Source organism: Pygoscelis adeliae, unplaced genomic scaffold (assembly GCF_000699105.1).
Source record: "Pygoscelis adeliae isolate BGI_AS28 unplaced genomic scaffold, ASM69910v1 Scaffold67, whole genome shotgun sequence".
In the NCBI taxonomy this organism is placed as follows: domain Eukaryota; kingdom Metazoa; phylum Chordata; class Aves; order Sphenisciformes; family Spheniscidae; genus Pygoscelis; species Pygoscelis adeliae.
The window spans coordinates 8,279,940-8,295,577 of NW_008825271.1; the positions used below are offsets into that span (position 1 = coordinate 8,279,940).

The window sequence follows — 15,638 nt, forward strand, 5'->3', positions numbered from 1 at the left end:
ATAGGGCCTGCCTGCTGAAGTATTTTTAACAAACAATCCGATCTCGTAACTACAACATCAGAAAAGATGACTGAGAAAAGGGCTCTTTGACTACTTCCACATTTCCTTCCCTTAGGCCGTTTTGTGAACGATATTGGTGAAATCCTGACCCCATTGAAGTCAGTAGCAAAATTCCTACTGAATTTAACAGGGCCAGAATTTTACAACTTTTGTTCGTGATTAAAATTCCTTTTTGCTGGACATTAAACCTTTTCAGACGAAGGCAAGGCGCACTACTCAGCTATGCCCCCAAACACCTCATGTTTATCCGTAAGGTACTGTATTAATTTTCCTCGTATGAAAGTAACCAGATACGAAAACTCCTATTAGCATCCCTCATGAGAGTTAATAGCCACAAATAATGCTCCTTTACAAAAATAACAGGATTTATCCAAAAGAAAGGCAGTGGAAAATAAAGGGCTCTAATATTACAGAAAGGATACCAACACAAAAAGCCCATCGCCCACAGAAAGGGTGCAGCTGAGCGATGGATAAATTGCAATTGCTTTTCCTTCCCGACGGTGAGACGGAGCAAACCGAGGGAAGTCCCGGCCACAAACGCCCGGCGCTGTACGGCTGCGACGGTGCACCAGCAGCTCAAGCACTGCTCCGAGGAAAGGAGGTGGTGAGCAGCAGACCTGCAAACACCCATCTTTCTGTGCAGGTGCTCACAAACGATGCTTCGCCTTCCAGCGGGAAATACTTAACGCTTTGTGGCGAGGCCGGAGAGCGCGAACCCCGCGAGGGATCGCAAGAGGCGGTGAAATATGGGTATCGATTTCCCAGAGACTCCCGCACCGGCATGAACCGCTAAATGCAACCTGGAGGTGAGCATGCCTATTCAAACCCCCACGGCGCCGGGAACTGCTGCCACGTGCCGCCGCCGAGAGCCCGGTCCGTTTGTTGACTGGCGTGATTTAAGGACACTGATTAGGGACACATATATAGTAATGTCTCCCTGTTACCCATCTATCCATCTATTACATATGATAAAAGGACCAGTGGCGATAACAGTACAACTGACAGGTCTCACCATGAAATTAAATCTACTGTATTTTATCTCAGTTTCTAAATGGACGTTTTAACAGTCCAATAACTGCGAGCAAATCTGCATCAATTTTAAGTGCCCGTCTCTAGCACAGGCTCGGCAGCCGGGCCCTCCTGTTGGAAAGATCACTGCTCGTGCTTCATCATTACGGCTCCAACTACTCCATTTCAAAAGAGTCCCCTTCCCTTTTTAGTGTGTAAAAATTTAACATTTAATCTGTTTCTACTAGGAAACTGCGAGAAAGGATCCACAAAGGTCAGCGTTCCCTGCTTAAAGAATTTGAATCGAGTTAAATTTCTTTAGGCTTTTCAGCGTAGGTAGCAACTAGGAATAAACACAGAAGAGGACGAGCAAAGGGGGGGGCTTTAACAGGCTTGACAAATGACACTGTGATTCACACCCACTGCTGGGCTGCCACTAATAAGCTACAGAGGAAGCAGCCAATCTCAGCTAATTACCAGATAAAATTGTATTGTAAGGACTCTAATTAGGAGATGCTTATGGAGGTGATCTAATGATTAAACGCTGCATCCGAGTGACCCCACCATCAATGTGCAGTGGTGCAAGATGTCACCGGAATATTTTGTAGAAACAGTAATTTTATTTCAAGGAGGGGAGGCAGTAATATTTGTAATAATGGCTATGAGGTAAACTAATTAAAAGACAGTTCCTAAAGGAAGACTGTGGCTTTGAGCAGCTGTGGCCGTTCCAAAACAAAGTGCCAAATCTCAACAGAGGAGCGGCAGTCAAGTGGAAAATTTCTGCCTGACCTCTGCTCTCGCTATTAATTTGCAGGAAAACTAATGACACATATACATATTCCCACAAAATTGTTCTAATTGCTAATTTGCCAAAGGAGCCCAGTTTCCAAATTAAACATGACTGCAGTCTGTGAGGAAAGAGAGAACAAAAAGCTGGAACGCAGCGAGTGTGCTGCGTTTCACCTCCGACGACCATTTGCGAGCCTGAACCAACAAGTTAATGAAACACGACCTTGTCGATCGCTAGCGAAGTTTTTCCTTTTTCCGTGTTTTATTTGATGACACTCTCCTCTTCCAGCTGGGGTCCGATCCCTGCCGGTGCTGTTACCAAAACACGAGCTAGCGTAAGGGAGGAGAGGGCTGCGCTCCCTCTGCAGACCCTCGCTGCTGCTTTCTTTGTTGCATCGATAGTGCGAAGGCTGAAAAATCGGTTGTGAATTAGAGCAGAATAACAAATTATGAATGGTGTTGGTTTTGTTGCCATCTTGAAATATTAATCTGAATGGTAAACTATTAAATCTTAATATTGGCATCAATTAGAAACGCGAAAGCGCCCGTGGATGATCGTGCAGGGCAAAGATCAGGGAGGGACCGGGCTGGGAGGGTTTCTTTTCCTGATGGAAACTCAACACGGTTTCTCCCTGTTTGCATTTTCTATTTAAAAACAAGTTACTATGATTAGAAAAGTTGTTCGCGCTGGTAATTTGTACACAGCCTGTTTCCCACATACTGTAATTTTTGGATGAGGTATCGTCGCTGTCAGAGGGGAGGGAGCCTAAGTCACAGAGTTAGCACTTTAATGAGCAAGAACTCTTGCACTGCAATAAGGCACAACACGGGGCACTCTCCAAGTACGCCAGAGAGTACAGCCCTCGCACCAAAGAGTTTAATGTTTTTGTCATGTTTGTACTGAGGTTGGGGGGAAGGGAGGATTTCCTCCAGCCTTAAAAAAAAAAACAACAACAAAAACCCCCAAAAACAAGAAGGGAAAAAAAAAACCCAACAGAAAAAAACACCAAACCCCACAAGTTTTAGGTCCTAAAATTCTGCAAATTCAATCGCTGAGCCTTGTTGGGTGCTTTGTTCAGTTTTGTTTGTTGAGAACATTTCCTCATACTGTTTTAACTTAATCATAAATGCCATAATTGTTTCAGCGTTCAATATCCTGCTTAGGATTTTATTATTAACCTTCCCTTTCAAGAAATAGTCATGTCTTCCTATTAAAGGTGAAGACTGAGTGATTTTCTTTTTTTTCTTTAGATATAAATAAGGCAGAGAGGTAACCCTCTCCTTCACCCCGTAAAATAGATTTCCAGTAAGTGGCTCTCCCACTAGGGCTAAGTCTGATTTCTTTTTGTGTAAACATTTTACATGACAATAGTGGCTGCACATAAAAAAGCCCCTGAAATTCTTTTAAAAAAGAAAAAAAAAAAAAGAAAGTATTTCTAAGTGTCACGGTGGGGCCATACCCACTGCTGCAGGGCAGCGACTCCTCTGCGATGGATGCTGCCGCTCTGGTCCCAACTGGGGCTGAGGATTTAGCTGCACCGAGTTCCTGGGACTGAAACGCTCCGGAGCAGAGACTCCTTTTCTTGACACCAAGGGTGAGAGAGAAAGCTAACGCTGGGCCTAGAACTTTGGTAAATGCTGTGTCTTCCCCTCTCGTTTCAGCCTGGACACATTAGTGTATTAGATGCAGAGCCCGGCAGGCAGCAATCACTTAGCAGGTGTTGTTATTGGCAGGAATACTAAGGAAACCGAAGCTGAGGAGTGAGACTTAATGAAAACCAGTATATAAAAACAGCTTTTGTTGTGCTGGAGAATCTCTCTTTATTGCTGCGTATCGTTATTTTTTCAAACTATAAAGTACGGCTACAGCAGCTAAAATGCTCAGTCATTACCTCAACAGTTAAAAGACTATTTTTTTTTTTAATGCTTTGTTATTACAGTTGCTAAAAACAGTATTTCAAAACAATCATAACTGCTATGGTTAGGGTAAAAAATACATTAAAGAAGGGATATCTAACAGTGCATTTTATTTAAAGTGCCAAAAGTTTCTTTAAAAGTTTTCTATTTTTAAAAGATGGCCATAGCACCCAGTATGCAGAATTACTTGTTGGTTGATGCTTCTTCCTTTTCCTTCCCTTCCTATGAACTTCGCCCTAAGTTAATTCCCCAAAAGAAAGCACGTTTCCATTTCAACCTATTATGCTGATCACTAACACCAATGAAAACGCCATGTAGGGGAAGGTATCTTAATAGCAAATCCAGAATGAAAATTCTTGAGAAATTCCTTGTTCTGGCTTTTGTGTTGTGAGGTTTTTTTACCTTGAAAAAAATTCACCCTACAAGAATGTGTCACAGCATATTCCTTCACAGACAGCTTTGTTCTCACCTTATTCAGGCCTTCAGTCTCACCAAAACACGACATGTAGCAGTAAAAGGAACAACCTCGCGTGCTCCCGAGTGTGAAGTTGTGAGATACTTCCGTTTTCTTTTAAAGCGTTGCACCATTGGGCATTTTAATCATAAAGTTGGACGTTTCTAAAGAAGGCATTTGGCATTTAGCACTGCCCCAGCTCATGATGTGGTCTCCTTCCCCAGCCCCCTCCTGTCTGCCCAGCAGCTCCTCAGGAGCAAGGGAAGAGCTGCCCTTTGCAGTACACCAGACGTCAACGGCAACCTCCCCGCGTACGTACCTATCCGCCAATGATTTAGGCCATCCACCACTACACTATAGAAGAACATGTTTAAATTTCATCGGCTTTAATAGGACTAAAGAGCTTTATTGAACAGATGTCTTGGTGGACTGGCGTAGTGAAACGTAGGGGCAACTCCACCGCCCTTCCCAAGGTCAAAATTACCGCAAGGAGCTAAAGCCACCCGAAGGTGGGGATGTGATGGATGGACGTGGCTAGACCGGACAAGCAATCCTTCCCCAAAGCTGGGTGAATTTTGAATCGATGCACAACCACCAAGAACCTGGCTGTGGTCCAACCGGTCCAAAACCACCCGCCCAAGCTGCTGCCTGAAGCCCAGAAGGGAAAGACGGTACCAACGGTCAGTGTGGATTACAAATGGCACGTGGTTAACACAGACGCTCAGTCACCAATTTTACCTGCCAGTAACAAAATAGTTTAAAAACAACCATTAAGATCCTTTAAGCAGAATAAAAACATTCCCCAGTCATGAAAAGGCTGTAATTTTAAATCCCAGTTCACTGCCACACCAAGCAGCACCTATACCTATCTCTTCCCTTTAAAATCACCGATGTACCGTAATATATTAATTCTAACATACACCTTGCATTAGTTATGTTGGCAAAAAAAATTTAATTACTGGATGTAAAGAATACTTTGCACTGCAATAATGGTCATCAGATCTTTTTACCAAAGTCCTATCCCACTGAGTTAAAAGGACTAGGGTCTAGCACAGTCTATGCAGCGCCTGTGTATTTTTTTCACTAGGAGAGCACAATTTATGCAAAACACTATACTTCTACATTTTATAATTAATTTTCAAATGCTTCACCTATACATATTTTAATAATTTCTGATTTATCAGATGGTATCTATAATAAATTTTTCTATATTTCAATAAATGAAAAGAAGGCAGTTTCAATCCAACAACAGAGTGCCACACAATATAGGCCTGTCAGGCACCAATTTTTACTTCTAACATGTAAGTTAAAGGATAAGGAATTTATAATGCTGCCTGTGAACGAAACCACTTTTCATACACAAATGTGATCTTTTTTTTTCCAAAGGGTAATACAACAGTACATTTACATAAACTAATCCAAACAATCTATGTATTTGACAATGGCAAACCTCACACAGACTGCCTATTGTTGGTTTACATCTTGGAGTTCTTTATGTTGGCTTGTAACACTGCTCTAGCTGTCAAAGGTTTGACTTGGACTCTAAATAAATGGTTATAGAAGTGCTGTGCAGCGATATTGGACTTCTTTGCAAAAGAAAACCTGCTGTGTATGAATTCAAAAGCTATTAATTTTTCAGTCAAAAATATTCATGCCTATTTCTTTTAATAAAGAAACACTGTGCTGAGCAACTGAGAGATAATGTTGACTAGTGGTACAGAATTTTCAATAGAGCAGTTAAAAATAAATTTAGTAGGAGGTCCCCAACAAAGCTATAATTTTCCAGAATGTAAAACATTTTTAATACTAATCAAGACAGCCCTTTTCCCCCTGCGTTCACTTCCCCCCACCCCCTGCTTTTCCCTGTTTATTAGCTGTTAACACTAATCTTCATGGCGACACCGCCTGGTATCTCCGTAGCCTACAACGCCCGCAAAAGCTTCCTGCCCTCCACAGCTGAGCATCGATCACGAGCTGCCTTGCCAAACGCTGCTCGCCTCCTTACGATTTCCTCCCTTTAGTTTTTAATCCTTCCTCCTGAGGGGCACCGCTGTTATGAAAAGGCCTCAAGGCAGAGTGCTTTGAGACTCCCAGATTATTCCGCTGTTTTAATTTTTAATCCAGTAAGAGCTATAGAAACCAAACCTCCTCCCCATTCTGTTGGGTCTACATACTTTGCCAACAATGCGCTGAAGCATTTGCATTCAGGCTGAGATGGATGCGAGGAACTAGAAGAATGCTATTCTACTCTAGAGGGCTGGTATCCACCGGATCAAGCAATTTTCGGCATCTCAACAGCTTAAATGGAAGGGTTTATACCTACCACTCAACTCTCTCCAAGAAGGCATCGAAATTTCCCGTTGACTTTGACATCTGCTCCAGTGTTGCTGAATAGCCTGCTATTTTCTGTCTACTAGCCTCCCTACGCACTTCTGCAGCCATTTATTTCCAACTACATGGAAACTGAGAAATCCTCTTCTAGTAAAAATGGGTGCGCGAAGTGTTTAATGATTTTATGTTCTCTATCTCTGTAATGTGTTCTGTTTCAGACATTAATTTTGTCTACCAACTGCATCTTGGCAGGCTACCATATTTGCTGGGTTAATAGTCTGACTCCTTTTTATTTCTATCACCATAAATCACGCATATATGGGTGTGTGTTTGCTTTATTTATAGAAAAAAAAAATCAGTCAAAACAGATAAACCAATACTTTGTCATTATGCTGCATCATTGCATATTGATTAAAATTGCTAGTACTAACTATAGATTGTCAACGCTCAATTAATTTTCACACAATGACTCAAAGCAAAATCAAATAAAGCCAGTGTACCTTTAAATCTTACAAATCTTAAAATCAGGAAGCAAAGCACTCTCTCCATTTTGAATAATCATTGGAAGCTCTGAGGAACATTTTCAGCGTTAAGAGGTTGGGAGAAAACAACAGCTGAAGAAGAGTCATTTTGGTCAGGGAATGAGATGGTGGATTTGCCTGGCTTTGGGGGTACCCTGGAGTTGACTTGGGCTGCGAAGCCCCTTGCTTCCCCCACACCCCCTTTTTTAAAGGACAATCTGGGGCAGAGAAGGTTTCCCTTCTCAGTTTCAACAGTGTAAAACCTGATACCCGGTAACCGCAATTATCATCAAAACGTGCTGCTAGAGTCTCTTCCACTGTAAATGTCTGTCGGACAGGGAGCAAGCAAAATAAATACACTAAATATAATTTAATTACATCTCCTTCCTAACACTTCCTAAGATTTCATGCAAGTCGGACTGATGCAAAGCGACTTACAGGCTAGTACGCGAGGCCAGAAAAAGGCCCGATGCCTCAACTTTAGAACAAAACTTCTTTCAAACCCCCCGAAGAGAGGGGGACGACGAAACCCGGGTGCCCGTGGCGGTGCCTCCTGCAAAGCAGCGCTTTGCATCTCCTCACCGCGACCGGCTCCACAGCGGGCCACGCTTCGCATCACGCGCTCCGGTGGGGAACAGGAAAGAGAAGTTTGTTGTGAGGTTTTGTTTGCTTTCGGCACAGTTCGGTACTTACGGGCTGAGGGGTGGCTTTTGGTTCAGTCGACTTCACATGCAGGTGCGTCATCATGGCTTGCAGGCGCTCTTTATCTTTTGCAAGCTGAAAGGGGGGAAAAAATATCCTCTGTTACTCGTACGAATAAAACGCAGCCTCTGCTTATTCCTAATTAAACAGCTGGCACCGAGGCATGAGACAGAAGAGTTTTACTGCTGAGTAGTTTGGAAATTGTATACGGTCTATTTGTGAGGTAAAGCTAACGCGTGGTGCTGGGTGTCACTATTTCCCAAAGCAAAACGCATTAGCCCTCGAGTGAGAAGAGCTAGACCTGCCGGCACCAAGAGCTTCACTCTAGCCCTGACAGCTAAAAGACAACAGTGAATCATGTCTATTAACCAGCCCCGCTCCGGCTGAGGAGGCGCAGCAGAAAGCAAGCGAGGCAGCGGCTCCGAGATGCGTTTGCCTCCCTTCAGACCAGAAAACAAGCGGCACAAATGGACCGTGGCTTTTACGTCACGTACAGGCTTTGCGGCATGCGCAGAGAGAGCGGTGGTTAAACCACACGAGGCACCTCCGCGGGGCACGGCGGGCGGCCTTGGCTCTAGAAAACACCCTGCTTTTCCTCGAGAAGGTGGCACGGCCCCTCGGCGGGTCACCCTGGGCAGCCGAGGCTGGGAACCCGAGCGGGGGCACCCTGAGCAGCAGTGCGAGTTGCCAGCATCCCTTTGGCATACGCCTGAGGGCAGGCAGGGTGGGAAAGGCTAACGTTGTCAGGAACCGCCCCAGAGCCCTCATCTCAGGGCACACAACGCCACAGGCCCGATGCTTTCGCCCTTTCTCATCGGTCACATCACGCCCAAGAGTTGGGGCAAAGCTCCTGCTCTGGATGTCTCTTGCTTTTTTTGGTTGAGATCTGCACCAGGCCATAGCTGGTGCCTCGGGATCACACCGTACGCATCCTTGCCCAGGACGGCTTCCCAGTGCATTTCAATGCACTGGACAGACACTAAATCTCATTATTTTTGGAAACAAGAAATTTTTTGTATGTGCAAATAGGACTTTTTCTAGCTGCTCTTCAAAAAAAATACAGTGGAAAGATATTAAGAAATAATACTAATGAAAAAGGGGTGTTATTAACCTACATGCCCAACATAAAGGCTCCTGTTCCCAGCAGGACTTGGATCAGGTTCTTACAAATGACAATTTTTGCAGAGCTGAGTTTTTGCTTTAGACAAGCCAGATTCCTGGTGCCAAGAGGAGAACTGTGCTCGCATTCCAGCAAAACTTTAAACAACCTGCCCACCTTATCACCGTCATCTGTTTGTAGCAGTAAAGCTGGGCTAAGTGTATATAAAAGGAGACTTGGTCATAAATCCCCATTCATAACCTTACGGTCAAGGTTGTCTTGCTCTTTGCAAGGCGAGGGGTTTCTGACCGTGCCAGAAAGGCGTCATGATGGGATAAAACTTGGCACACGACTTTCCAAGGCAGGAATTAAATAAGGGGAAAAATGGCGTCATCACTGTGTGCTCTGGAAGTGCAAAAGCAAAAATCGCTGGGCTTTTCAAACAGCTGCTCCCTTCTTGGTCAAAAATCTCAATGGCAAGAGAGAAAACCTGACACCTACAGCAGATCTCCTACAATCTCATCACCAGATCTGTGCTGGACTTCACAGAAGAGCCGAAGGGCAGCGACAGGCTCTTATCGTAGCACTGCAGCAGAAACTTCTCCCTCCGAGAGTCCTCTGAGGACCTCTTCAGAGAAAGGAGAGGTCTCACCCTTCAGCCGCCGTGCTTCACACAAAACAAATTAAACCCGAGAAATAATTGTACTCTCAGTGCAGCTCTGTTGTGCAATCTCTCATTTGTAGCAGTCGCTGGGCGCACGGGCTGCTTGGCGGGGGTCATCTGTGCATTAAATTTTGGTCTGCAGGCTACTGCAGAAGAACAACATCTTCTAGCCAAAATAAATAAAAGGCAGGCACCTGAAAGCTCCCTGCCTGCACCAGCGCGGCGGCAGGAGGGAAAGGCACCCGGGCAGCGCGGGGGCACACCCTGCGGCGCTTCCTCCGGGCCCCCTCGGCGAAACAGAGCAGTGCACCTCCCTCCGAACGGCCGGGGTCCTTGTTTGTAGTGTTTTCACTCATCATCTTAGCAATGCTTTTAACGCCGTTTCTGGTGGATGGAGGTTATTAAAGATCCTCTCGACATTTCAGGCAGACACACGCTAGCATTTTGTCATAGTCTAGGAATTCAAACACTCACCCAGTTAGGCAGGAGTTTAAATTATGAAAAATAGAGGTCTCTCAGTTTCAAAGCACTGAAGAGAAGTAAAAAAATCTGAAGAATTTCTTTAAACTGTTTTTCCCTTAGGTCAGGAAGCAATAGTAGTATAAAACTAGAATGTCACTAGTAGCCCCTCCGGTCAGTGGGGTCATACAAAAGAAGCCATGAGGGCTTACTCAGCCACTGATGGGAGCAAATTCTCACTGGTGGCACCCACTGGAGTGCAGACTGTCCAGAAATGGGGATTATTAGTAGACATGCAGGAAAATGCTCTTGATCTACTAATAGTGCTCTTGGGCAAGGACTGTTCTGCCATGTACGAAAGGATCTGCTCTGTACAGGGGGTCTGAGGACTATAATACAGTCCCATCTGAAGCCTCATTCTTTTTTCCTAAATCCATTTGGAAAGCTCTGCATGGTGGGAGTTTTCAGATGGCCACCCAGTTCTTCATGATAAGCCTGATTTTGTGAGGTTTCCCCTCACCTCTGTGGGGTACAACCACGATGTAGGTGCCTAACTGTGGTTCAACAGAAAACACATCCAGAGCAAGGTACATGCTTTGCAAACTTGGACACCAAGACACATGCCTTGCCCCGGAGAGGTTAAATCCTAAAACTACACAGGTAGGAAAGGCAGGAAAGGGAAGGCACAGAAAGCACAGGCCAGAAGGGGCAGCACGGGAGTCTGGCGACCAAGGAGCAAGAGAGAAGGCATTAGGCACAGATGATGGAGGAATTGCACAGGAGGAAAAACAGACTGAAAATAATGGCAAGGAGCAGGCGTGTGAAAATGGAAACCCAGTGAGGGCATTCAACAGGAGCAACATGGCCACACCAACAGGAAGGGGAGATCACTTCAGCAGTAGGATTTTGGACAGACCAAGGACAAATGAGAAGGAAGCCAGTCATGGGCAATGCAAGAGACAACCAAGACGTAGCCTCTTCCCTCCCATTACGTGCCTAGTTAGGCTGTGCACTAGAAAGGTTTAGGATCCACTTTTCAAGAGTGTCAATGGATGCTTTAGGAAAACAGGCGCGAGCAGTGTTTTCACTACACTGAAAACGGCCAGCAGTCTTCACTTTCTCCTGTTAGGAGGTACTTTTTTAAACTTCTCACAGCCTTGTTGCTGTCCTCAAATGTTTTTCCACTCAAAGGTGGTGCTGCAAAATGAATGTCCTACTCCAGCTGAGAACTAGCTCAGGATAGGGATATGTTCCTTGTGTTTGTGTTTTACCCAGCAGCCCAATTCTCACTATTTATAATGGCAACAAATGATCATGTCAAGACGGTTTGAACGAAGTGAAATATGAGAAGATCTCTACCTTTTCTGTGATATTTTAAGTATGTTTGTGATGGAAATGCTGAGACCAAAGCTTCAAGATACTTCTGCAAAGGGGCATTTGCAATCAAACACAAAAAAGATCTGACTCGTTTTTTTCAAAAAGTTCATTTAAAAATTACTTTCTTTAAAAGACATGATGCTTATCTCTGTCTACAACACTGATAAAACTATTGTGCGAAAAGTAAGAGCATAAAAAGAAAAAAAGGCTTGCATTTGGGTCCATCACACTCAAAACCTGAAGTGCATCCCTCAGGTGGAATGAATTTGTTAAACTCTACCCCTGTCTTGATGGGGCTGGACATGCATGAAATGGTGCGGCATTTAGATCTTGCCATGGTGCCGGACCCTGAACAGCATGTGACACTTCATAGCTCCACTGGAAGGCAAAGCTTCTCGTCAGCGCTGAGCACCACGGGTCAAGTGGGAAAGGCTACGGGTCCCTCTTCTGTCTAGCTCACAAAACTCAAACAATCAACCACAGGGCTTGTCGTCACCACTCTGTTGGGAACTGCTCCATTGCAGGAGTATCAGGTCAACGGTCTTAGTCCAACTGCTCTTGCTACAACACGTTGGGCGCTGCAGACCACATCATGGAAAACCTTGCTATTGGGCCAGGCTTTTGGTTTATTTTCTGTGCAAAAACAGGTCACAGCCAGACAAACTAGGTGCTGGAGGACAAATCCTCGTACATATTTAGGCAGGTTTTTGGGTTTTTTTTTTTTTTGTTTTTTTTTTTTAAAGTATCTGAGGACTGATACACAGGATGAAAAGAGAGAAGAGGGGAGTTACAGGTACATTTCAGAAGCAGGACCACCCTCCTCCTCCATCTATCTTTGCTGGCCAATGCATAGATGGTCTCAATCTGTTATCAACATCCCTGTCTAAATTAAGCCTCCAAGTTCATCCTATCTACTGTGCTAGTAGGATTGTTAAAAACCAATCCAGAACTTTCTGGCCCTCACACCACTTTGAAACTATGTTCTTGTCTTGGGGACCTTAAGCTGCCTTCCCATGCAATGACTGCAAGCTAAGAGGTATTCCCCAGCACTGAACGGGTGTGAAGCTGTAACTTTGAGTCACCTATAACAATTAGTAGAATGCACCGCTGATAAATCTTTCAAAAATATTGTCAAAGGGCTTAGGGAGAGGTGGTAACCAAGTATCATCTCTGTCCTGTCCAACTGTTAACATAGGGCATCCTCCCGTAGTTCCAGGCACAGCCATTCCCAGCGACTGCAGGAGAGAAGGATTAATGCTTTTCAAGCTGACTGTAACCGAAGAATCTAGATTTACCTTCAGCCTGAATATTACTGCATCTTGGTAAAAGATTATCTCATATCTCAGTTTACCAGGAAGACTGCAGATTTTTTTTTTCCCCCCTAATTCCTGAGAAACTTGTTAAAATAACAGATCATTTCTCATAACATTTTCTGCGAGACTCTGATATTTTATGACTGGTAGTTTGATTTTTATAAAACTTGTATTAAAATAGTTTATATTGCTTCAGCTAATAGTGAAAGAGCGTCATGACCACTGAGTTCCTGAAAGTAAAATTTAGGAAATATCTATGAAAGAAAAAGGGTAATTTGTAAGATAAGAAGATAAAAGGCATTTTTTTAAATGCTTATCTTGAAAAGTAACAACAAGAAGTTTAAGTGTGTTTTTGCTGATTTTTCTCTCCAACTATTTGAAGCTATAAATGACTTAACTCAGTAAAATTCCAAATGTAATTATCTTCTGTACTTAGCCCAAGGCTTTCCATATATCTCTACACTGCTGTCTTGCATACAAAATAGGTTTTTCAATAGCTGGTAACTATATAATGTACAACATTGTTTTAATTTCCCCTTCTTTGCTAACCTCTTGCCTACACACAGACACACTGTCAAAGCCGCCCAGCCAGAGCAGCGAGGTGCAGGGACACAGAAAGGACTCAAAAGCATTTGGAAAGGCAGTTACACAAACAGGTCAAACCTTTGCATCGCATTCAATATATTCCAATTTACCCCCTTTTGGCACTTTTAAAAAAAATTATTTGCTACAAATGGCAAAAAATAATAGTAGTAATAATAGTAATAATAATACATGGAGAGTATTAGTATATGAGACACCACCAAACAAGCCAGGTCATGCAGCGTTTTGAAATAAACATCAACCATTTCCCCCGTTTATCAACAACTCTAAATGAAGGGGACCGTATTCTGCTCGCCCCCCCCTTCCCCCCCAGCATTAGATACATACTGATGGATTTCCAATCAGTCAGCCTGTTTAAGTTTCCTATTTCTTTTCAAGTTACGGTTTAGAAAAGAGGAAATGAAGCTGCAGTTTCTTTTGACGGTTTTTAAAACTACTACAAGAAGGTTTTGAAAGCTGGTTTTCAATCATAGGGGGAAAAGCAGAACTCATTTTTTATTGCTGTCGAGAATTGGATTTGATTAATACTGAGGTAATATTAAAATAAATTTTATTTTACCTGTAGCTCTAACTGCTGTACAACCTGCATTTGTACTCTACATTGGGCTGTACTTCTATCATCCAGCGCATGCTCACTGTTGAGATGTCTGTAACAATACACAGAAAATCATTAAGTGAAATGGATAAACAAAAAGGAAAAAGTAGTTACCAGGATGAATAAGCAATCGGAATGTTATCCAGCAGGTCTTCATCAATATCTAAGATTTTTAAGATCATTTTTGTATTTTTTTTTCCTCTGTCCTGCTTTGGCTTGTGTATCTTCCCATCGCTCATTATATCTTAAGCACATTTTTTCAGAAGGCGGCTCATTTGTATTTAAGAGAAATTTTGCAGAACAGTTGTTTTTCCTCCATTAGGTAAATGAAAGTGAGATCAAGAAATTATAGTAAAATAATTTCATATATAATTTCATATTACTTGACTATAAGATGCTGGATATTTCTAAATGGACACATGCAATACATGAATAATTAAATCCCATAGAACCCTCATGTTTATGTGATTAAAAATAAAAAAAAAATACATGATTGTGTAAAGAACAAAAAACCACATAAAGTTTGGTGTATAAGTATGTGCAAAATATGTACCAATGAAAGAGAGAAAAATACGGACAGTTACTGTAAAACAAATCATCTTCATCCAAAAGAAACAAAAAGTCATCCAGAACACTAGAACAGCTGGAATTCAAGGTTTATTGTAGTATGTGTTCTGAAAAACTTCCCCCATGCAAATGTTAAAATAAATTAAAAAAAGAAAGCCTTTAAAATAAAACTGCTCTAAGGCTCAGGCTAAAGCTATGTTTTGGGGCTAGTACCTTCACAGAAGGGGGGGGGGGGGAATCCCCAAATATTGTTCTCCAATCTACACTTTTTTTTTACCTTTAAATTGCCTTGATTTCAAGATCTTTAGCATACGATGGGCTATATTTAACTCCACCGACTTCTATGATTTACAACACAGAACAATTTGGCCTACTTATCCTCCCGTGCTGGTTAACCACTGATCTTAAATGTGTAATATTCAGTATTCTGTGGAGTAACTTTCTCACCTGCTAACAAGAAATCTTTCTTTTTTTTTTTAACCACGGCGAACAGAGAAGCTCTGATTGTGACCGCTGTAATAAATCAGGTGCCCACCGCTGATACAGCTTCCCCCCTCCCCACGCTGAAACTCATGTAAGCCCCCTCAGAAACACGCCATGAGCCAACTGCCCGCCGCCTTATTTTACGCCAGCGTATTTTTTTCTCCAGCACATCGGCAGCAACTGGAGGACAAACGTCGCTGCATCCATTTACGTTACACGTCGGGTACAGTTCACAAGGGCAGGGAGAAGGAGAGCCGAACCCCCCAAGGCGGACAGCCGACCGTCACCCACCGCGTTAAGGCCATATGGATAACACAGTTCCACCTGACTCTCACACGAGATTTTTGGTGATCTACAAGATCCCAGGAAAAGCATCGCTCTTTGTTTCAATGCAAGAGCAGCTCCAACTTATTTTATAAACTTTTATATGCATTTAAGCCCCCCCAGCGTGCACGCGTCTTGCCGCCTCTCCGCAATTTAAACCTCTGCAGAAAGCTCCCCCGATCGCAATTTGAAGCTGCACGCGCACGGCAAGGTTATTTCGTGTCCCTTCGCTGCTGAGGGGCTCCAGCCACCCCGGGGGCTGCTCCCCGCAGGCAGCTTCTCCCGCCACGCGGAAAGCAAAAGGCCAAGGCAGGAGCGGAAAAAAAAAAAATAAAATAAAAGAAGGTCAACGCACAGACGACAGGCAGAGTA

At 43.4% G+C, this 15,638-nt stretch overlaps 1 protein-coding gene across 1 annotated transcript in view; it reads right to left on the minus strand.

The window, feature by feature from the left end:
- The window catches only part of FOXP1 (forkhead box P1), a 225,644-nt gene that overhangs the window by 20,130 nt on the left and 189,876 nt on the right, over nucleotides 1-15,638 (minus strand). Inside the window, exons 9-10 of the mRNA XM_009329822.1 lie at nucleotides 13,857-13,944; nucleotides 7,774-7,857 (exon numbers count right to left, since the gene is read on the minus strand). Coding sequence (XP_009328097.1) covers nucleotides 7,774-7,857; nucleotides 13,857-13,944 — 172 coding nt within the window. The remainder of the gene's footprint in view (nucleotides 1-7,773; nucleotides 7,858-13,856; nucleotides 13,945-15,638) is intronic.